The 23,514-nt window shown below is 35.0% G+C and overlaps 3 protein-coding genes across 4 annotated transcripts; 2 read left to right on the top strand and 1 right to left on the bottom strand.

The window, feature by feature from the left end:
• The first annotated feature begins 6,574 nt into the window (after window positions 1-6,574).
• LOC136206796 (gamma-interferon-responsive lysosomal thiol protein-like) lies at window positions 6,575-9,376 on the top strand. 2 transcript variants are annotated; one of them, XM_065997972.1, is made up of 5 exons: window positions 6,575-7,016; window positions 8,462-8,527; window positions 8,667-8,807; window positions 8,881-8,976; window positions 9,057-9,376. In XM_065997972.1, the coding sequence occupies exons 1-5, from the start codon at window positions 6,777-6,779 to the stop codon at window positions 9,231-9,233; spliced, it is 720 nt and encodes a 239-aa protein (XP_065854044.1). In that variant the 5' UTR covers window positions 6,575-6,776; the 3' UTR covers window positions 9,234-9,376. The 2 variants fall into 2 exon arrangements, with proteins under 2 accessions (XP_065854044.1, XP_065854045.1); XM_065997973.1 differs by having other exon boundaries at window positions 6,580-7,016; window positions 8,884-8,976.
• Window positions 9,377-9,633: 257 nt separating this feature from the next.
• LOC136206797 (gamma-interferon-responsive lysosomal thiol protein-like) lies at window positions 9,634-12,162 on the top strand. The gene is made up of 5 exons (XM_065997974.1): window positions 9,634-10,414; window positions 10,672-10,737; window positions 10,845-10,985; window positions 11,522-11,614; window positions 11,691-12,162. Exons 1-5 carry the CDS (start codon window positions 10,157-10,159, stop codon window positions 11,829-11,831), a joined length of 699 nt encoding a protein of 232 aa, XP_065854046.1. The 5' UTR covers window positions 9,634-10,156; the 3' UTR covers window positions 11,832-12,162.
• Window positions 12,163-12,301: 139 nt separating this feature from the next.
• On the bottom strand, window positions 12,302-14,729 carry LOC136206798 (kinetochore protein SPC24 homolog). The gene is made up of 5 exons (XM_065997975.1): window positions 14,333-14,729; window positions 13,583-13,725; window positions 13,389-13,489; window positions 12,811-12,884; window positions 12,302-12,674 (listed from the first exon to the last, which is right to left on the bottom strand). The coding sequence occupies exons 1-5, from the start codon at window positions 14,508-14,510 to the stop codon at window positions 12,568-12,570; spliced, it is 603 nt and encodes a 200-aa protein (XP_065854047.1). The 5' UTR covers window positions 14,511-14,729; the 3' UTR covers window positions 12,302-12,567.
• Between the last annotated feature and the right edge of the window lie 8,785 nt (window positions 14,730-23,514).

A 23,514-nucleotide genomic window follows, 5' to 3' on the forward strand; every position in this document is an offset into this window, starting at 1 on the left:
TTGGTCCTGAATATGAGCTGAGAATACCGTACCCTATTAGATATGGTACGATCTATGATGAGCATGGCCTTACTTCCAAAGACGTTCTGGGGCTATGCCTTAGAAACTGCCCTCTTCACCCTGAACCGAGTACCAACTAAATCCGCTGTTTCCACACCATATGAATTGTTCGTTGGTAAGAAACCCGTGTTCTCGTTCATGAGAGTATGGGGTTGTTCAGCATATGTCAAACGCGTTGCGTCCGACAAATTAGATTCTAAATCTGATAAATGTTTCTTCATTGGATATCCCAGGGAAACCATAGGGTATTACTTCTATCATCCAGATGATCAGAAAGTAATAGTATCCAAACATGCAACCTTCTTAGAGAAAGAGTTTCTCGAAGAAACACAAAAGGGAAGCGTGATTGAACTCGACGAAGTTCAAGAGGAAGAAACAACGACTGAAACAACAGAAGCGGTTGAGGTACCCGAAGAAGTCCCATTAGATGAGACTCTAGTGGCACCTATTCATAGATCACGAAGAGTTCGTGAACTCCCAGTTAGATATGGTTTTCTAGTGGGAGATGATGACGAGGTTCCCGTGTTAGACGACGAACCCGAAAACTACGAAGAGGCTCTTACTAGTCCAGATTCTAAAGCATGGCTTGAGGCCATGGATTCTGAAATGGATTCCATGTATACTAACCAAGTTTGGACTTTGGTTGATCCACCCGAAGGGATAAAACCCATTGGGTGCAGGTGGATCTTCAAAAAGAAGACTGACATGGATGGAAAGGTTAGCACCTACAAGGCTAGGTTGGCAGCGAAGGGATATCGTCAGAAACAAGGTGTTGATTATGACGAAACCTTCTCTCCTGTTGCTATGTCCAAATCAATCAGAATCATGCTTGCAATTGCTGCTCATTTTCATTATGAGATTTGGCAAATGGATGTGAAAACAGCTTTCCTAAATGGAAATCTGCTTGAGGATGTATACATGATGCAGCCTGAAGGTTTCATATCAAAGGATGCAAATAAAGTTTGCAAACTTCAGAGATCCATTTATGGACTCAAGCAAGCATCTAGAAGCTGGAACAAGCGTTTTGACGAAACCATAAAACAATTTGGTTTCGAACAAAATTGCGAAGAAGCTTGCATTTACAAGAAAGCAAGTGGGAGCTCTATAGCATTTCTCATACTATATGTGGACGATATACTGTTAATGGGAAATGACATTGCTCTATTACAATCGGTGAAAGTTTTGTTATCTGGTAACTTCTCAATGAAAGACCTTGGTGAAGCAGCCTATATACTTGGTATAAAGATCTACAGAGATAGATCGCGTAGACTGCTTGGTCTTTCACAAGCTACATACATTGAAAAGGTGCTAAATCGGTTTAGCATGCTTGAATCGAAACGAGGTAACTTACCCATGGTACATGGAGTAAAGTTAAACAATCATCAATGTCCTAAAACTGATGATGACAAACGACGCATGGCTGTAGTCCCGTACACCAGCGCGATCGGTTCGATTATGTATGCTATGCTATGCACTAGACCTGGCGTAGCGTTCGCGTTATCTGTAACAAGTCGTTACCAAGGTAATCCGGGAGACGAGCATTGGATTGCCGTCAAGAACATTCTTAAGTACTTGAGAAGGACTAAAGATATGTTCCTAGTGTACGGAGAAGGAGATCTGAAAATACAAGGATTTTCAGACGCTAGTCATCTCACAGATGAGAATGATTTTAAATCCCAATCAGGATACCTGTTTATCCTAAATGGGGGCGCGGTCAGTTGGAAAAGTTCCAAGCATGGAAGCGTAGCTTTCTCTACGACCGAGTCAGAGTACATCGCTGCTGCGGAAGCGGCAAAGGAAGCAGTTTGGATTAGAAAGTTCATTACAGAACTAGGTGTGGTGCCTGACATTGTCAATCTCATTACTCTGTACTGTGATAACAATGGAGCCATTGCGCAAGCAAAGGAACCACGGTCTCATAATGCATCCAAGCACTACCTAAAGCGATACCACATCATAAGAGAGATTGTGGCTAGAGGAGATGTGAGAATAGAAAGAGTACCTACAGAGGACAACGTTGCAGATCCGTTGACAAAGCCTTTAACCCAGAAAGTACATGATCGTCATTTAACTTCTACTGGGATAAGTTTTAGAAACAATTGGCTTTAGTCCAAGTGGGAGTATGTTGGGGTTTAGTGTCCTATAGTCAATTGTTGCGGGATACAAACTTATTGTAAATGAATTGTTCTTTATATCATTTGTTTTAATGAGATATATGTTTTATAACTATATAAAGGCAATCCCTTTTAAGCACTGAATAAAGTCTAATAAAAGGAAATCCGTAAGTTCGTTTAAAGTGATTATAAAGTGTTCATACAAGCATGAAGTGAGACAAAACTTTATAATAAACTAATAAACTTAAAACCACCCCAAGTCAAGTGATATGTTTAGGATTGATATATCACGGTTGAGACTTGTATGTAACAATGTCTTCTGTCCGACAGAAAGCTGATCTCACAAGCTTCATATATATAGATATCTGGACAGTTACATAGATCCGGTGAAACGTTGTTCATTAGGATTGGGGATCCGATTTTAGATAACAGGATGGGTAGATTCATCCTTGTCAACTGTTCATCTCATTGGTATTACTAGGTATAACTAATCCTCAGACTCAAAAGAATGTTAATTGGTCATCCTGAATTACTGAATGTGAGACTTTGATCCTGCGGTCCCACGATCCTTAACAGAGATGACTCTGGGGTGTGAACTGCAAAGGTTGGGTGTCACAAGAAGTAATGTCAGGGTAGTTATACATTGGATTGAGCGTTTATCACTCCCGATTAATGGGAGATACATCCAAGGATCGCTTGTGGAAGACTCGACTCTAAACCCTTGCAAGGTGATAGCTTAAGAGTAGAAATGCAGATTTCACTTAACCTATCTTTTTGAGTTGACTCGGCCAAGAACAAGTAAAACGAACGTCTCGCTATATGTGACTTGACATTACCCATAGTCATAAGATTCAGTTCAAGGATGTAGTTGATAAAGGATCGTATTATACCGTAACTAATACGGAAGGGTTAACGACAGAATCAACCTGTCTTCTTAACGGACTCTGGGGGAATGATTACAGACTTGCCAATAACATACTCAGTACATCATTCCGTTATGCAAGGATTAAATATAATTCTTGAAGAAATTAATTTAATAGTTGCATACGGCCAGAAGTAGTAAGAACCTAATGGATCACACATAAGACTTGGAACCAAAAGAGAGATGGATATGATTAATAGATGGAAGCCCAATTGAGCCCAGTAAGGCCCAAATATATGGAGGGGGGCGAAATTTGTATATAGAGATAAAGAATTGATTTTATTCCATTAATCCTAATTTGATTAGGATTATGAATTAAATTAATTAAGAGATAATTAAATTAGGAGTTTTAATTGGATTAATATACTCCTATTATTATCCAATTAGTTTATTTATTATTATCCTAAATATATCAGATATATAGTAAGATAATAATTATGAATCCTTTTCCGAATTGGATTCCTATTAAGTAACCTATTCCTATCTAACTAGGGTTTAGATTCAAGCAACTATATATACCCCCTCCCATGTGAATTTTGACCAAGCCTAATCCCTCCCCCTTTAGTGATTTTCGAAATTGCTATTCAGTGAGAGAAAAAGAATTCCCATCCCCTAGTTCGTGGACAAGAATTCATACGGCATTCCATCGATTGATTAATCTTATTCATCCCTCTTTCTCTTTGATCTTGTGTTGGTTAATTAGAGGCAATCTATTTTGGTTGCATCTCATAAGGGTTGATTTCATCTTAACCTCTCCGTGTTAAACTTTGTGGTTGGAATCTCGGAGAAGAATTGTGGGCGCTTCTTTAACAACGGTAGATTGTTCATCGAAAGGTATTCCTTCTTATCCCTCTTTATATGAAATACCGATTAACGGATCCTATGGTTAAAAGGAAATAGGCTAAAAATTTTATATTTCCGCTGCTATACCTTAGCCCTAATTTCCTTGAGTAGGTTCATCATCTAACACAGGAACCTCTTCGTCGTCTCCCACTAGAAATCCAAATCTCTCTAGGATTTGACAAACTCAACCAGATCTACAATGTAGTAGTGTCACGTGTGTCTCATCCTATGAGACAGATTCGGGTTCCACCGTCATTTCCGCTATTTCAATTGATGCCTCTTCTTGAACTTCATCTAGTTCAATCACGTTTCCTACTTGTGTTTCTAGCAGAAACTGTTTCTCTAGAAATGAATACTATTACTTTCTGATCATCCGGATGATAAAAGTAATATCCTGCAATTTCTTTCGTATATCCAATGAAGAAGCATTTATCAGATTTAGGATCTAACTTATCTAATGTCATGTGTTTAACATGTGTTTAACATCCCCAAATTCTTATGAAAGAGAAAACGGGTTTCTGTCCAATGAACGATCTGAATGGAGTAAAAGTGGCAGATTTGGTGGGTACTCGGTTCAAGGTAAAAAAGACGGTTTCTAGGGTGTAGCCCCAAAACATCTTTAGAAGAGTGGTTGCGCTCATCATAGATCATACCATATCTAAAAGAGTGCAATTTCTCCTTTCAAATACACTGTTGTGATGTGGTGTGTATGGAGGAGTCCATTGTGAGTGAATGTCATGTTCGTTTACATAATTCAGGAAATCAGCTGAAAGATATTCTCCACCTCAATCTGATTGAAGTACCTTGATATACTTTCCTGTTTGTTTTCTACTTCATTCTTGAAGCATTTGAATTTCTCAAAAGCTTCTGATTTATACTTCATCAAGTAGACGAATCCATATCTAGTATAATAATCTATGAAGCTAATAAAGTAACTGAATCCTCCTCTTACTTGTGTTGACATAAGGCCACATACATTTGAATGTATTAGTCCTAAAGTGTCTGATACACATTCCTCTTTATTGCTAAATGGTGTTTTTGTCATCTTTCCTTTTAAATAAGATTCACATATGTCTATTGATTGAGAATCAATTGAGTCTATAAGCTCATCTTGATGCAGCTTAGGCATGTGCCTCTCATTTTATATGCCCTAGATGAAAATTCCACAAGTAAGTTGAATTCTCCTTTCTTTGTCTTTTGATATTAATTGTGTAAACAGAAACTTTATCATCTAATACATACATATCATTTAATGATAATCCTGAAAAATAATAAATTCCATTTTTATAGCAGGAGCTTATCACACCTACTTATACCACCCCTCACCCCCTCCACCCCCCTCTCTTAGCTTATCCCTCATTTGTCTCACTCTTCTATCTCCCAAACAAACACGGGATAACTTATCTCGTATTTTTTATCCATATCCCACCTCTTATATTCCTTCTAACAAACACCCCGTTGTGGTTTAAAAATTTACAAACTTGTATCTTGAGGTTCATTCCGTTAGCAAACACATGCCAAATTGACAAACGGTGTTAAAAGTCAAAGAGAAAAGAGTTAGTTTTGTCCTTATATTTATTTATTTTATAAATTAACCCCTTCTTATTATCTAATTGTCACAAACAAATCCAAAAATAAAAAATAAAAAGCAATTACACAGTGTTCTCCATCTCTTTTTAATACAAATCAAAACACACCCACTTTCCCTCTCTATTTTCTCTCTCTAAAAATGATGGGTCTCTTTTCAGCTCCTTTTCTCCTCTTCCTCTTTCTCGCCGCAGGTTCCATTTTAGTGGATTGAATCTCTCCTATTTTGTTTCAACATATTAGACCTTTATTTATGAATTTAAGTTTATGTCCGTCAAATTATTTAGACGGAACTACAGAGATCACAGTCGGCCTTGACTTAAAAGAGAAAATGTTGCAGAGGGCAGGACCTCTGAGTCTCTGAGCCATCGGTTCAAGGGCTCATGTGTTAGGAGAAGCAATTGCGTTGCCGTTTGCCAGACGGAGGGCTTCCGCGGAGGACATTGCTGATGCTTCCGCCGTCACTGTTTCTGCACTACGCATTGTTAAATATTGCCGCGAGATTATCAATCCTTAATTTTCAGTACGGGTGTGTTTCGGAATAAAATAGTTATTTGACTTCGATATTGATCACAATGTACGTGTTTGTCTTTATATTTTAATTTCATCTAATTAATATGTTGAACTTTGTTTTGGTTTAATTTCTATTGATTTCTTTTTCTATTTTTAGAGAGAGAAAATAGGGAGGGAGAGTAGATGTGTTTTGATTTTTATTAAAAAATGATGGAGAAAATGGTGTAATTGATTTTTATTTTTTATTTTGGGGTTTGTTTGTGATAGTTAGATAATAAAGGGGTTAATTTATAAAATAAATAAATATAAGGACAAAATTAATTCTTTTTCCTTTGACTTTTAACACCGTTAGTCCATTTGGTATGTGTTTGCTAACAAAATGAACCTCAAAAGTGCCGATCGAAAACAAGTGTAACTACAAGGTTTATTTTTGTACTTTTCCTGTTATTATTTACATGATTCGGTGTCAAGTGATTTTATAGGACAACTATAAAAGTGGTTTGGTTTTGGCAAAATTGCTAAATTGAGCATTAAGGCAAAAGAAAAAGAAAAAAAGTAGAAAAAGAAAATGAAAGAGGGCCACCGAGTGGGAGACCACAACTCAGCCTTATGATGCCTGCATTTGCATGTCAATTAATTAGTTAACTCCAAATTGATTCCTTTTTTCTTTTTTCTCTAGATGTATATATAGATAGATAGATAGGTGGGTGGGTGAATCCTTGAAAGAATATAGGTTAATGGATCGTCGAGAGGTATTGGGTTTATATCTAGTTATAGTTATAGTGAGTGGTTGCAGCTGCAGTGAAAAAGTGAGAGTATCTTTGTACTATGAAGCTCTATGCCCATACTGTGAAGATTTCATAGTTAATCGATTGGTGAACCTTTTTTATGATAAACAGCTTCTCTCAATCCTCAATTTCACTTTCATTCCTTGGGGCAACGCTTTTATTCAATCCGATGGTACCTTCCTTTGCCAGGTATCTATCTCTCTTTTCTCATCCATTTATTACTTTGTAAGATTTACAATTTTTCTTTTATCACTCAAATCTACATGAAAGGCCTGCAAAATCATCCAAATTTAAAACTAATGTTTTTTTTAAAATATCAATTTTAGTCCTACCAAAATTTAAAAAAACTGGTTTAACTGTTATTTAACTGTCGCATCGGACTTTCTAAACAAATTTATCGATGAACTGAAAAGTTTCGTACTTTTTATTATTATTTTTAATTATATTAGTAACACAATAAATCTTTTATAAAAAGTTTATGATTAACTTATATGTAGAAGAATCAATTGTTAGCTTGAAATGTCTAAAGTGATAGTTAAATAATAATCAAATTTGTCTTTTCAAATTTTCAATAAAATAAGGTTAAAATTGATCTTTCTTCAAAATATTATGATTAAATTTGCATATTTTAAATGATACAGCTAAATATGAACTCTTCTAAAACATTAGGGTTAAATTTGGATCTTATCCCCAATTAATTAAGCACTTTTTAGTCTTTCTCCTAATTAAAATCTACTGCACCCAAACCGATATTTCTTAAATGGTCATTGAGTCATTCCTTTAGCAAAGTAGATAGTCCATTTCTTTTTATAAGTCATTCTAGCAATTGAGTTTTTTTTCAAAATATAAGTCTTTTTGGTTTTCTAATAACTTTTAATTTAGTTTTCCGAGCAGTATTAATTTTTTTAGGGTAAATTTCAAATAAAACCCATGTGGCTTTACTAATTTTTAGATAAAGGACTGTGGTTTACTTTTTGTCAAAACGAGGATTGAGGTTTCACACTTTTAATAATGTTATTAAAACTATCTTTAACGACCTAAAAATGAAAATTTTCAAGAATTAAAGTTGTTCAATATCATATTTTCTATGGAACTACATTTTCAATTTTAGAAAATCATCTTTTTTGAAACTTTCTCTCTCTAAACATTAACTTTCTCTCTCTTTACCAAACATCATCTAAATAATCTCGAAATAAAAAAGTTGAAGAATTAAAGTTGCTTAGAATATTAGTAGTTCTTAAAATATGTCATTTTTGAAGTCGTCAATGGTGATTTTAATAGTATCAATCGAAAAAATCCTTATTTTGCTAAAGTTGAAAACCTCAGTCCTTGTTTTGACAAAAGGTAAACCACAGTCCTTTATCTGAAAATTAGTAAAACCACAGGGGTTTTATTTGAAATTTACCCTTTTTTTTATCTTGATCCATGTATTTTTCAAAATTACAAGACTTATTCACCAACCATTATATAAAAGAATTTCTTTTTAGTTAACCAATTAAATTCATTAATTCATTCTATATTAATTATATTTCTTAATTTGTGTGAAAATTTATATTTTGGATTGGAATGGATGGAGTAATAGTGAAGGTTAATTAAGCTGATTATTACATTTCATTAAATTGAAATGAATGCAGCATGGGGCAAACGAATGCATCTTAAATGCCATTGAAGCCTGCGCCATAACCATCTACCCGGATGTGGTAAGTCTTATTTCTACTGAAAATATATATATATGTTCATTAACTGTAGTATTGGTGTGGGTCATCAGCCAACTAATTCTGAGTTTTTGTTTCCACTGTTGTATGCAATTAATTTATTAATAATGGTGGAAATTGGCAGGAGAAGCATTTCAGGTTTATACAGTGTGTTGAGAGTAAGTGGTTTGAGAAAAGAGAGGAAGAGTGGGTTAATTGCTTTGAAATTTCTGGAATTGGTAGACAACCCATAATTGACTGCTATACTACTGGATATGGAAACACGGTAGGTCCGATTAATCCCAATTAAAGTTAAAATCGTACTAGTTTGACGAACTAATTACAGCATTCAATTGAAGCAGCTTGAACATCAATTTGCAGCCCAAACAGCACAGCTTAATCCCTCTCATAGATTTGTACCCTGGATTGTTGTTAATAATCACCCCCTCCAAGAGGTTTACTTGTCTATCAACTTCAATTTCATAATCAACAACTCAATTCCCAAAAGGAATGATTTAATTCATTACATTTACAGGACTTTGAGAATTTTGTGAGCTATATATGCAAAGCTTATAAAGGGAGTCAAGTACCTGATGCTTGTAAATCTGTTCCACAAGAGAACAGTCAGTTGTGGAAGCAAAATCCTGCTGCAGTTTGTTCGCCCAACTTCACATCATCAGCACCAGCACTACATAGTCATAATATTCACTGAAATCGCCTCTTAAGCTAACTAGACTACATAAATATTAATGTCAACTTGCTGTCTTCCTACTACAAGCCATGTGCTATGTGCTATTGTATTCTCATCATAAATACTACCCTACTTATTATATCCAAATGCCCATATTAATATTATGGTCTCTCTATCAGACTTTATCATATAATATAAAGGAGACTGCAATTATTGTCAGGTTTCAGATTTTAGTTTCAATTCTCAATAAAGAATCTACTTCTCCCTTCCCTACTTTTATTTATTTGTTGACACATTCCAATTTCCAACAACTTCTACTGTACTATTCCTGCTCCGCAATTATTCTTTCACTAAGTTTCTACAACTTTTTGGACATTTCACTCAATTATTATTTATCATGCACTAATCTCAAATAGAATTGGAAGAAAAGAATAACCAGCAATTAAGCAAAAGCATTGTCTAGCAAAAACACCTAAATGGCAAAAATATGTAGTTTGAGGAAATATTTTTCAGTCTAGGTTCAGCTGCCTTTAACCATCTGGTTGGAAAAAAAAAAAAAAAAAATCCAAGGTACGTCATAATTGGGAAAAAAGTTACAATTACAGCATACTGTGTCGTAATTGGAGCTTTTTTTAACCAGATAGTTAAAAACAGTTTCAAATATTTCTTAACCGACCTTATGTTGAGAAACATTTCCTCAAACTACATCTTTTAGGTGTTTTATCCAACAACAACAGTATCTTAGGCCCCTATAATAATTAGAAAAGAAAGAAAAATTACCAAAAAAGAATAAAGCAAGTTGATCAGTAAAACACATGGGATTTAATTTCACCAAGTAGAAAGGGCATTCTTGTCAATTTCCACATAATATAAAGAATAATATTACCGTTCGAGCTTATATATGGAGGAACGAATCTGTCTTATTGTATACTGATCTGACAAAAATGATTTCTCGGACTCGGAAATTAGCCTTCTCACTCTTTATTCCTTTCACTCTAATATTTTTGATATCTCCACCTTGTTATGCTGGAAAAGTCAATCTTTCTGTCTACTATGAAACTCTGTGTCCAGCCTGTGCAAATTTCATAGTCAGAAATCTCATGACTATATTCAACAATGGTCTCACCGAAATCATCAATCTCAGGATGGTTCCTTGGGGTAATGCACATATCACCACAGTTAACGGCACCGTGGTTTGCCAGGTCAAGTTTTCATCTTTTCATTTTTATCCTTTCAATTTTCCAACACTGTGGGTTTCCAATTCATACTCTAAAATTTGCACAGGTTGAACACAGATTTCTGACTATGAATTAAAACCAAAATAGAAAGCACGTCTTTATTATGACCAATTCAAAGCCTCTAGAAGGGTGACTATGAACATGATACACTCACAACACTGTTTCTTATAGTGCAATTTTGATCCATTAATTGATCCTTGTGTTCACGCCAAAATTTGCAGAATGGTTTTGAGGAATGCAAATTAAATACAATACAAGCCTGTGCTGTCAATGTATGGCATGATGTGGTAAGTCTTCTTTTTTTCTTCCTGCATTTTGCATTACCATTTTTAACTTGGAAGTTTCAATCCACTTTCGTTTTTTATCCTTTTTTCTTTAAAATTTCTTACTGCAGAACAAGTATTATGCTTTGATTTACTGCATGGAGTTCCTAGTAATTGAAGGACAACATCAAAATTGGCAAACTTGTTTCAGTTCACTTGGTTTATCTATAAAGCCTGTTGTGGACTGCTATAACAATGGCACCGGAGCAAAGGTTATTAGTTTCATTTCCTTCTTTGTTTAAGCCAAATGGCAATGATAGATTCAGGGCTTAATACATCAAAAGCCCCCTGAACTTGTTCAAAAAGCTTGATTGGTCCCTTGAACTTACATAGTGTCTCGTTAGCCCCCTCAACTTACTTAAAATAATTTATTGGCCACCTGAATTTGTTTAAAATGACCTATTGGCTCCCTGAATCTGCTTACAGTGATCCATTTGCCCCCATGAACTTGTTCAAAGTGACCTACATTGCAATCTGCCTAAATCTGTAAAAAATTCAAAACTTAAAAAGTAAAGGCTTAATTCGTGATTTTAAGTCTTTAAAACAAATTAAATTTTTATTTTGTACATTTTTATAGATTTAGGGACTTAATCATGACACTTTAAACAAGTTTAGGGGACTAATGAGACACCATGTAAGTTCAGGGGGCCAATCAACCTTTTTGGACAAGTTCAGGGGGCAAGTGATGTATTAAGCCTAGATTCATATTTCTTGTTTCCACTCCTTAACACTGAAAAGTAAAATGCAGCTAGACAATTTATATGGTTATGAAACTGCTCACCTTAATCCTCCACAAACATTCATGCCGTGGGTAGTTGTGAATAATCGACCACTTGGAAATGTCAGTCTCTAAAACTTGCTCTCTTCTCTGCTTGTCTGCATGTGAGAGTTAACAAACATTATTGCTCTTAATGCAGGATTATAACAATTTTACAGCCTACGTGTGCAACACTTATAAAGGAAACATCATACCTAATGCTTGCAAGCAAAATCCTGCAGCAAAGATCAACTTAACTGGAGAGGGACACCCAGTCTCCTATACAAATTCCACTTCTTAATTTGAGATTAATAAGAGAGAATATCAGGGCCCCAACAAACCATTTCAGACTGATTCACAGGCTGAAAATATAATGATCACGACCATAAAAATATAATAGGTAGAATTTTTGGTTCTCATACTAATATTATTGTTTTCAGTTATACTCAAAAATTAAACAAATTGTAGGCCATGGATAGAGTAATTAACACAAGCATCAGATTACAATGAAACCTCCGCGGTTCTTTCTGCTGTCTGCATTATTTTTTGTCATGTTCAGTGAAAGGGCCAGAACGCTTTCACTGCTTTCAATTCAGAGAATGCCCACGCCTATAAAATTTTAGAATATTATCCTGGTGATCTATGATTCCGCCAGTACAAATAAAAGCTACCTGGATCTCTTCATCATGTTGTTACCTTCAACTTTTGGGCATAATACCAGCTGAATGAAATAATTTTATGAAAAAAAGGCACATTGTTTGGAGACCCATCTCAAACTATTGATATTAATATTATTGAAACTGATTTCAGAATGTACTCGTCCACAGGATTTGATGATATTGAGTAATATCTAATAGAATAAAGCGAGAAATTAGCTTTCAACTCTGCAGGAGAACTGAGTAACCGCCACCCACAACACTTCACCATGACTAAAAATAACTTAAACCCTATCACAAAAGACTCACACAACAGTAGTAATGGATTAATATATAATCATTATGTCTTCAGGAGAACGTAACAATGTTTTCCAACTTCTGTCACAGATTTATCATCTTCCAAATGCTTTGGCATGTATCAAATGTGGTCATGTTTGTTGGGTCAAATTCAAATTTCTCAACCTTCCTTTTATTTCTATCCACAATATCTGAGATTGATGTTAAAGGAAAACCGGATTATATCGCCTTCAACCACAAAGGATACCTTCCAAAAATGTTCACAATAATATCCCTAAACAAATAAAACAATAACATAGTGGGCTGCAAAGTGCAATGAAAGGATACGGCCTGAGATTTTGGAGTACTCATCCAAATTGGGAATGATAGTTGTGACAGAAGCATACATTGAAAGCTTCCTCCTGCAAGATGAACAGATTTAAAGAACAATTATCTCTCAAAAATTATCATAAACATGAAAAATACTCACAATTGGCACTTGCATTAACTTTCAGAAAAAAATTAACAATAACAATCATTTTTCTGGATCATCAGAAATATGAGTAAAGTGCAATGCAATGCAATCATAGACTAATACCAGATAAAACACATGCTTACATTTTACTCATTGATTAAAGGGCGGCCCGGTCGCACTACGCGTCCCCGCTGAGCGAGGGTCCGGGGAGGGGTCCCACCACAAGGGTGTACTGGGGGCAAGCCTTCCCCTGCCAATTTATTTGACAAGAGGCCGCTCCTAAAACTCGAACCCGTGATCTCTTGGTCACACGACAACAACGTTTACCGTTGCGCCAAGGCTCGCCCTCTATTTTACTCATTGATTATGAAGAAAAAAAAGAGGCTGATGAATCAAATTAAAAGGCTCAGCAACTCTTAAAATGGAGTCAAGATTTTTCATATATTCTTACTGTTCCCTCAGCTCTTCTTGCTCATGTTTCTTCAAAGATTGTTTTTGTTCTTCAACTAAAATCCTTCGTCGTTCGAGATCATTTATCTCACTGTTGATAACTGTGTTTACGTAAATAAGACATAAACAACAATCAATGCCAGTACATAATACTAGAATCCAAGAACTACATCAGTAGAATCAAGTATAGACTTATCTAAGCTCCTCCATCAATAGAAATTCTTTTTCACGTTCTTGTTCTAATTCCTTCTGAAGAGGGTCCAATTCGTCATCTGCAGAAACCTCAAGTTTTGCCTTCTCAGCTTTCTGCTTGCATTCATCTATCTTTTTCTGATAATCTGCTTAATACATGAACATACAGTGTAAAAGAAAATTTCAAATATAGCATTTAAATTTTAAACTTGTCCATCGCAGTGTTGCACAAGCTGATGATTATTGCATCCTCCGTTCCTAACATCATTGCATTACTAATGAAATCTTTTCATATGCACTTCAGTAACTTCATACAGCTAACAACATTTGAAAAAATCCATCATATGTACTTTATCATAAATTCAAAAGATTGCCAGAAACCATTTCTGGCATTGGCGAAAATCTAGGTGTAAATATGCAAGGAAGCAAACTTCAAGCTTCCGGTATCGAAGTTTAACTTGTCAAACATTTCACCAGGGAGACATTGCCCAAAAACCACCACTGCTACAGAATTGAAAATGTAAAAGGCTATAATACCCCACCGCGAGATAAGCAGAAAGTTACTGTTTGGGTTTCAGTTCTCTCCTCGACAAAACACAATGAAAACCACAAGACAAAAGAAACGAAATTTGAGAAATTTAGATCCAAAATAAAAATGTCAACTGAAACAACAGTGATAACAAAAAGCATTGAAATAGGACTGCCATTGCAACTAAAGAGACAGAGAAAGTAGAAAGGGAAAAGGAAATAGACCTTCGAGAAGGCTCCGACTATCGTTGTATCCGGCGTCGCAAGATAACCGAAGAGCTTTAAACTGGTGAAGACTTTGATTAAGAATGTTCATATCCCTCTTTTCCTTCAAAACCGACACAAGGTCATCGCTGAACGATAATAACTTGTCCACATCGATCTTTCCGGAAAAACCCCCCATCTTCAAAATCTGAGAAATGTCGATTCTATTATTCTTAGGGTTTTTGAAAATTTTCTACCAATTAAAGAGATGAAGAATAGTTCAAGAGCGAGAGGTTGAAAATCACAACTATTAGGGCCCCGGTCTGATGGGGCATAGCAGAAAATAATCGTTGAGAGTCGAAAGGGAAAGGGAAAGGGAAAGGGAGGTGATGAATGGGCGTGCACTGTGCAGAGACGGGAGAGGGAAACAATCCTTTTGATCATTTTGAACACAATTTGGGTAAAACGCATATTTGACCCCTCATCAATTCAATTGTTATTATTAAGTCCTATAATCTTTTTAAATAAGTACATTAAATGGTTTGTCAACTATTTTTTTAAGATGAATAAGTTATGCTGCATTTGATTCAAAAAAAATAATAATAATAATAACCATAGCCTTTACCATAAGTTATTTATCTCTAACTTCACTTAATATGATGCAGTGTAGTCTAGTCTAGTCTAGTTTTTTTTTAAGGCTAATATTTCATTAAGTAATAAAACTGAGAAATAAACTCTCACATACATATAAGTTAAATCTAGTATAGATCCACTATAGGATAAGAAAACGACTACAAAAACAAAAAAAAAATCATGAAATGTACAATTAATATAAACAACAGTTGTTTTCCGGCGGGCTTTTACCATAAGCATTGGGATGTAGTGAAGGAAGGCATCTATAATTTTGTCTTGGGGGTGTTCAGTGGTTCGAAGGATATTGAGCTGGTTAATAGAACCCTCCTGGTTCTGATTCCTAAGATTGATAAGTCTTCTTCCTTTTTGCATATGAGACCTATCAGTCTTTGTAATGTTCTTTACAAAACTGTTACAAAGATTGTGGCTAATAGAATCCGTGGCATTCTTCCTGCGATCATTTGTCAGAATCAGGGTAGCTTTGTGCCTGGTAGACAAATGATGGATAATGTGGTGATCGCCCAAGAGATGGTCCACACGATGAAGATTAGGAAGGGGAGGAAAGGCATTGTGGCTCTGAAGCTGGATTTAGAGAAGGCCTATGATCGAATTAATTGGGATTTCTTGATGGAGAGCCTTGAGAGAGCTAGAATCCCGGACAGCTGGAGAAGTTTAATTAAGGTATGTATTTCTTCTCCTGTGTTTCAAGTTATGGTCAATGGGGATATGTCGGAGGAATTTTCCCCGGGCAGAGGAATCCGTCAGGGGGATCCTATGAGCCCTTTCCTTTTTGTTATTGCTATGGAGAGGCTCTCTCACCTGATTCAGGATGCGATTGATAATGGGAGTTTCCACCCTGTGGCGATCAACAGCTTCTGTCCCCAGGTGACTCACTTATTCTTTGCAGATGATGTCCTTATCTTTCTTGAGGGTAATGAGGAGCAGTTGAGAGTCATTATGGATATTCTGGATTGTTTTTGTTCGGCCTCTGGGCAGAAGCTTAATATCCAGAAATCTAGGATGATGTGCTCTAAGAATATGAATCAGAGAGTCTGTAAGAGATTAAGTGATCTCTCAGGTATTCCTCTTACTGATTCTCTTGGGAAGTATCTGGGCGTTCCCCTCCATAGTGAGCGTGTGTCTAAAGGCTCCTTCAAAGAGACTTTGGATAAAGCTAATTCGAAGTGTGCCACTTGGAAAGCCAAGACTCTGTCTCTCGCTGGCCGCCTCACGTTAATTCAATCTGTTAATTGTGCTGCTCCCAATCACATCATGCAGGCTTGTAAGCTTCCGGATCCTGTGCTTAATGATCTTGACAAGATTAACCGTAGGTTCCTGTGGGGGGAAGCTGCGGAGGGCAGGAAGATCCATCTTGTGCCTTGGAGTGAGGTTTGCCGGCCTAAAGATTCTGGGGGTCTGGGTATTAGGAAAGCAAAGGAAAATAATAAAGTTTTATTAATGAAACTCCTTTGGCGTATGTGGCAAAACCCCTCCTCTCTTTGGGTTCGCCTCCTTTGTGGTAAGTATCGGAAAGACAAAATCTTCGGGGGCCCGAAAGAGAGAGTTGCTAATTGTTCCTTCCTCTGGAAAGGACTTAGTGCTGTGTTTGATGAGTTCTGCTTGGGAGTTGGCCTGGAGGTGGGGAATGGTAAGTCCATTAGTTTCTGGTTTGATAACTGGATTGGGGATAAACCATTAATTGAGGTGTGTTCTTCCCCCCCGCCTAGTGATATACGCAACTGGAGGATTGCCGATATGGTTGACTCGGAAGGGGACTGGATCTGGTCAAAGTTTGATACTTTCTTTAGCCTTGAGACTCTCCTTAGAATGCGGGGAGTGAAGGTGAGTAATCAAGAGGAAGACTTGGATAGGCACTGTTGGGCGCTGACTAACAATGGAGTTTATTCTTGCAAATCGGCCTTTGAAGCTTTCTCTCTCTTTAGATCTGATCCTCCCTCGGATGTGTGGAAGTCGATTTGGACCCTTAAAGTTCCTTTCCGTATTAGGAGTTTCCTGTGGCTGGGCGTTAAGGACAGGCTTCTTACTAATTCGGATAGGCACAGAAGGCACTTGGCTGATTCTGGAGCTTGCAGTAGATGCAGAGGCCATGTTGAGACTTTGTGCCATGCTCTTAGAGATTGCTCTAATAGTAAAGAGGTTTGGAGGAAAATTCTCCCACACCATATTTTCTCTTCCTTCATGGCACATTCTGAGGTCGACTGGTTCTCTGATGGTGTTAGAGGAAAGTTGCTTCCATACATGGAGCATGGTGACATTTTCTTTGCTATTATCTGTCACCAAGTTTGGAAATGGAGACGAGGAGATTTTTGGAGATAAAACTGTTTTTATGACAAACTTAGCTGATTTCTTCTCGAAAAAACTTTTCTCTATTATCGATAGTTTCAAAGGAGAGTCCCTTGCCAGAGCCTCTCAGTGTTGTGATGTCCATCTCGTGGGATGGAGCAGGCCAAGAGAGGGGGTTGTGAAGCTGAATACTGATGGTTCCTGCCTCAGTAACGGTAAGATTGCGGCTGGAGGTGTGCTTAGAGTTGTAGGGGGCGTCTGGCTTTCTGGGTTCTCCCAGAATTTAGGGTTGGGTTCTTCCTTTTCTGCGGAGCTCTGGGCTATTCTTACTGGAATCAATCTTGCTAAAAGGCTGGGTGTTAAGAGGCTCTCTGTGGAGTCTGATAATTTGGAAGCAATCAAAATGATTTCTGAGAATCATTCTATGGGTCTTAACAGTCGCAACCTCATCAAAGCTATTATAAGGCTTTGCTCCTCCTTTGAGTTCGTAGAGTTCAGACACATTTTTAGAGAGCAGAATCGTGTTGCTGATCGCTTGGCGGCGGCGGGCCATGAAGGGACGTTAGGCGTTACTACCCTTCCTGTTTCCCCTAGTTTCATCTCTCATCTTCTCTTAGAAGATAGGATTGGGGTTAGCTTCCTTAGGCTAATTCCTGGGTAGTTTGTTGTTATTCGTTTTTCTTTTCCTTTTCTACCAAAAAAAAAATATAAACAACAGTTGAAACATATATTTATTGTAATTCCAAATTCGCAGGCGGAGCAACGGTAGTCTGATCTTCATCATTTGAATCATTCTGAACATTCGGATCTGAACCCTTTCTTTTACAACTACAAAAATCCATGGATAAGATATATTGTTTCTGCCCTTACTAAAATAGAAAAGGTTACAAAAGCAAATTTTATAAACAACAGATACAGTTCAAAGGACTAAGGCTCTGTTCTTTATTACTGAACTGAACTGAACTGAACTGAACTGAATGCTACTGAACTGAACTGAACTGAACTGAACTGAATGATACTGAATACTGAACTGAACTGAATTTAACTGAATGTTACTGAACTTAACTGAATGATACCGAACTTAACCGAATTTAATCGAACGTAACAATAATGATGATATTAGACTTTAAAATAATTTAATGATAATATTGGACATTAATAAGCTTATAATAATAATAATAATAATAATAATATTTCTACCAAAAAAAATAATATCAATAATAAATAAACATATTATTAAAGATTAAACTAAATTAAATATCAAATAAAATCTAGGCTCGATAAAATCCTATGACATTAAATAAAAATGAGTCTAAATTAAATTAAAAATATAAATTACATACAAACACAAATTTATATATAATTTAAAGCCTATGAAATTAAATACAAATTTTTATATGAATACACACTCTTAACTTTTTATTACAATTAAGTATTAAGGTACAAAAATACCTTTAACGTTTTGGGTCCGGGGTTATTTTACTCCTAACGTCTAAATATGAATTTTCATATGAATACAAAATCTTGACTCAATTTATCAATGTTAAGGGTAAAATTGCTATTGGCTTCTAATATTAGGGATAAAATTACACTATTTGAGATATTAAGGTAGTTGAGCCAGTTAATTTTTTAGAGCATTATAATGTAAACGTATTAATATAATATTTATTTACTTTTCGCAAAATTTGCAAATAAGTTGCACCAAATAATTATAATTATAATAAATAATGATAATATATATAATGACAAAGCATAAATTATATATAAATATAATTATAATGAAAATAGATAAATTAATATATAATAATTATAATAAATTGCTGAAATTATAAATAAATAATGATAATAATAATAAATTATATATAAATAATAATAATATATAATAATTATAATAAATAATGATAGATTATTGAATACTGAAACTGAATACTGAACTGATTACTACTGAACTGAACTGAACTGAACTGAACTGATTGTTACTGAAATTAAGTAATAAAGAACAAGGCCTAAGTGATCTTGTAAAATATATGAGCTCCAACTAAAATAAACGAACAAAAAAATAGAGAAAAAACTAGGAACACAAAAACAGCGGTTCCTTCTTCCTCCTCAACTAGATAACATCAACTTGGAGGAAAATAACTTTAAAATAGCAATAAGATGCAGGATAGCGGGAGAAAGGGAAGATTTTGCTGAGGTGTGCGACCGAAGTAAGGTGCTGTTTGATAAAACTGAAAATTAAGTGCTGAAAAAATAAGTACTGAATTTTAAGTGCTGAAAATATTGAGTGATATAATTATTATAAAAATATTAGTTGATAATGTTTAACTTAAAATGTTAAGTTAAATATTTTGACTTACCAAAATAAGTGTTTTTTAACTTAATTTATTAATTTAAGTGGTGGAGAAATAATTGTTATCAAACGCACTTAAATTAAATAAGTGTTTGATATTTTAATTTAAGTCATTAAGTGGCTTATCAAACAAGGCCTAAGGCTCTGTTCTTTATCACTGAAAAAAACTGAACTGAATTGAACTGAACTGAATTGAACTGAACTGAACTGAATTGAATTGAACTGAACTGAATACTGCTGAATACTGAACTGAATTTAACTGAATACTACTGAATACTGAACTTAACTGAATGCTACTGAACTTAACTGAATGCTACCGAACTTAACCGAACTTAACAATAATGATGATATTAGACTTTAAAATAATTTTCATGATAATATTGGACATTAATGAACTTATAATAATAATAATGGTTTAATAAATTTAATAATATCAATAATAAATAAATATATTATTAAAGATAAAACTAAATTGAATATCAAATAAAAGCCCGGGATGATAAAATCTTGGCTCGATAAAAGCCTATGAAATTAAATAAAAATAAGTCTAATTTAAATTAAAAATACAAATTACATACAAACACAAATTTATATATAATTTAAAGCTTATGAAATTAAATACAAATCTTCATATGAATACAAACTCTTAACTTTTTATTTTAATTAAGGGTTAAAGTACAAAAATAACGTTTTGGGTCAGAAGTAATTTTACCTCTAACGTCTAAAATTGTGGAATTTTATCCCTAACATTGATAAATTGGATAAATTTGAGAAATAATTCATAATATGGATGCAATTCCTAATTTTTAAATATGGATGCATACTTTAGTTTTATTTTTTTTTATTAAATCATATATACTTTAATAAACTATCATTTCTTACTTTTATCTAATTTATAGATAATGATAAACTATAAATAATAATAATAATAAATAATGACAAATTATAGATAAATAATAATAATAATAATAAATTATATATAAATAATTATAATATAATAAATAATGATAAATTACTGAATACTGAAACTGAATGCTGAAACTGAATGCTGAACTGAACTGAACTGAATTGAACTGAACTGAATTGAACTGAACTGAACTGAACTGAATTGAACTGAACTAAACTGATTGTTACTGAAATTAAGTGATAAAGAACAGGGCCTCTTCTAATGAAGAAACGATAGTGTTAAGTTGTTTTAAAAGGTTCCTATGGTGGCTTTAGTGAATAAGAAGGTGGGGCGATGATTTAGATGAAGAATGCATGGGGGGTGGGGGTGGGGGGGAGGAGTACGAGTCTCTAGTCTAATATGATGCAGTTCTCTTACTTGCAATAATATATTTAAAAGTTTTTAAGTTTTTTTTTTTATTAAACGAATTGTATGAAACCCCGTAAAATACACGGAATCTATTATAACTTTTTAGTTTTTCTATTAATATAAAAAAAAATTAAATACAAATATTATTCAATTGATTAGTTGTATATATTGAAACACATTTTCACACTAATTTTAATTATGACAAAAAATATTAAAGGAAAATAATACACCCATAATAAGAAAATGTTGATTTATTTGGACTAAGGTGTTTGTTAAGTGTTTTGGTTAAATTAAAATATAAAATTAAAAGAAATAGTCAAATGCATTAGAAGATGGATTAAAAGCTCATGGATCAACTTCAGCCTAATAGCAAGAAGGATCCAAAAGCACCATGCCATGCCTCAAGATAAGACTTATTCAGAGGACAGTAGATCAAGACGCAAGAGACAGACGTTGACTCTGTGCGACTGACATTCTATAACTAAATGAGGAAATATTTAGAAGCTCCAAACGGCGTATCCCCTGGTCAACTTGAAAATTTTGTCTAATTTGGTTAGACAAATAGACTGCCTCTATCGAAGATCAGAAGCATGGCACCTCGGACAAAATAACGGACAAGAGAAAGAAGATCATTGGCTTAGGACATTGGGCTCTGAGGATGAAAGGGACAAAAACGATGTTCCCTCCAACGGTTATTTCGAAATTCAATTAGTCAGCCTTCAAGATGTCACTATAAAAGCCCCCATCACTTGCTACATTTGTGGATGACCAATGAACGCTGAAATTTAAAGAAACCTCTATTGAAGTCCCAAAAGCAAAGCAAAAATCATATACACACTCATTGTATTTATTTGTGTAAAAAGTTCTAAGTTCACACATTGTCTTTTGTGATTAGAACAAAAATTATCAATAGCTTAGAAAGTTCAGAAGCTCTTATGTTTGCTTCAGTTATAAGTAGACATAAAGAGAGGAGAATAGATAGCTGAGTGTGGAGTGCAAAGGAAGGTACTTCACAGAACCTTTGTATCTATTGTAAGGGTTCGTGCTCTACCAGTGAAAGAGTTCGCTAGTGGATTAAAGCTCAGAGGAAGGTACCCTGGGGACTAGATGTAGGCAGGAGGCCGAGCGAGGATAAATCGTTGCGTAACAATTTATCTAACCCTTTACTTCTGATATAAATATATTGCTTGCTTCTGTACATAAATTATATATCTTGTGATTCTGACTGACATACTTAATTAAGTCACACAAAGGTTGCACCCAGTTGCGTAACCTAAGTGTACATGTCCAGAAGCGAAATCAAGCTTAACTTCTGTTCAAAACAGTAAATTAAGTTTGCCTTTGATTCTGAGTGGCTCATGTTATAAAATTTAATATTGAGAAAATTTTATAAAGCTTTAAATCTGTTTATAGTTCCATTCACCCCTGTTAAGCCCAAAATATACCTAAAATATCATTGGTATTTACATCAGTTTTGTTACGAATTTGTGCTATTTATATCTATTTAGAGTACTTTTACTTTCGAATATGTTTTTATCTTGCGAGGTACCTAAATATTTGGTAAAATCCAAATAGGAACGAAAGAGGTTAAAAACAGAATAAAAAGCCCTACAAAAGGAGTCAAAAACGACGAAGATCAATTACACCAAAACGAGGACAAAGCCGAAGTCAAAAACAGAAGAAAAATTCCTATTCTCGGCTGAGAATCCAAATTCTCGGTAGAGAATTTATGGGCCGCGACTGAGAATCCCAAATTCTCGGTCGCGACACGCGTCGTCCAGTCATCTTCTTCCTTTCGTCCGAAGACCAAATAAATGCTCCCCCATTCTCGGCCGAGAATTGCCATTCTCGGTAAGATCAGAAATTCTGCAAGCACAACAAACACATGTTTAAAATCCAAGAAACGCGTTCGTTCGGGTGGATAGAAACGTCTCTTCACAGCAGACACGACTCTCCACAACGGACATGACACTTCATTCACAACTCTTCAACATCTATAAATAAAGAGTTGATTGAGAGTTGAAACATGAATATTGAGAGAGTTAGATTTTGAGATTAGTGCAAGAGTTATGCAGAAACTCTGACTCGGAAATGAGTCAGAGATTAGATTTCATTTTTGTACAAAGCAATATGATGTACACACATTGTTTATTCAATAATAACAAACACAGTAGCGTTTAGATTTGTTCATATTAGTTTACATTTTGGTAGTAGATAGACCAGTCTCTATTCCGAAGATTCAGCGAGAAGATTGAGTAGAGAATCCGCCCCTGAGCCTGACAAACTCTAACGAAACCCAAGGAAAGGATTGACAACTCGTTCACTTGCACGCCGTCGAATGTTTTCATGCTCCTTATTCTCTGTAAACTTGTATCAATTTATATTTCATCTAATAAAGTCTGTTCTATTCGATAGATTTTCATGTAGCACTTTGGTAAAGGATCCGAAATGGATTGCCGGTGTTTTCATTAAAACGTAGTTTAATTCAAAATCTTTACAAGGAAACTTTGTTGAACACTTAGATAAATTATTATCTCGGTAGAGTTTTAATTTGGTTAAGGTAGCGATCTAACCCGACCGTAGGAGGATTGACTACAGTTC

Source organism: Euphorbia lathyris, chromosome 9 (assembly GCF_963576675.1).
Source record: "Euphorbia lathyris chromosome 9, ddEupLath1.1, whole genome shotgun sequence".
Taxonomy (NCBI): domain Eukaryota; kingdom Viridiplantae; phylum Streptophyta; class Magnoliopsida; order Malpighiales; family Euphorbiaceae; genus Euphorbia; species Euphorbia lathyris.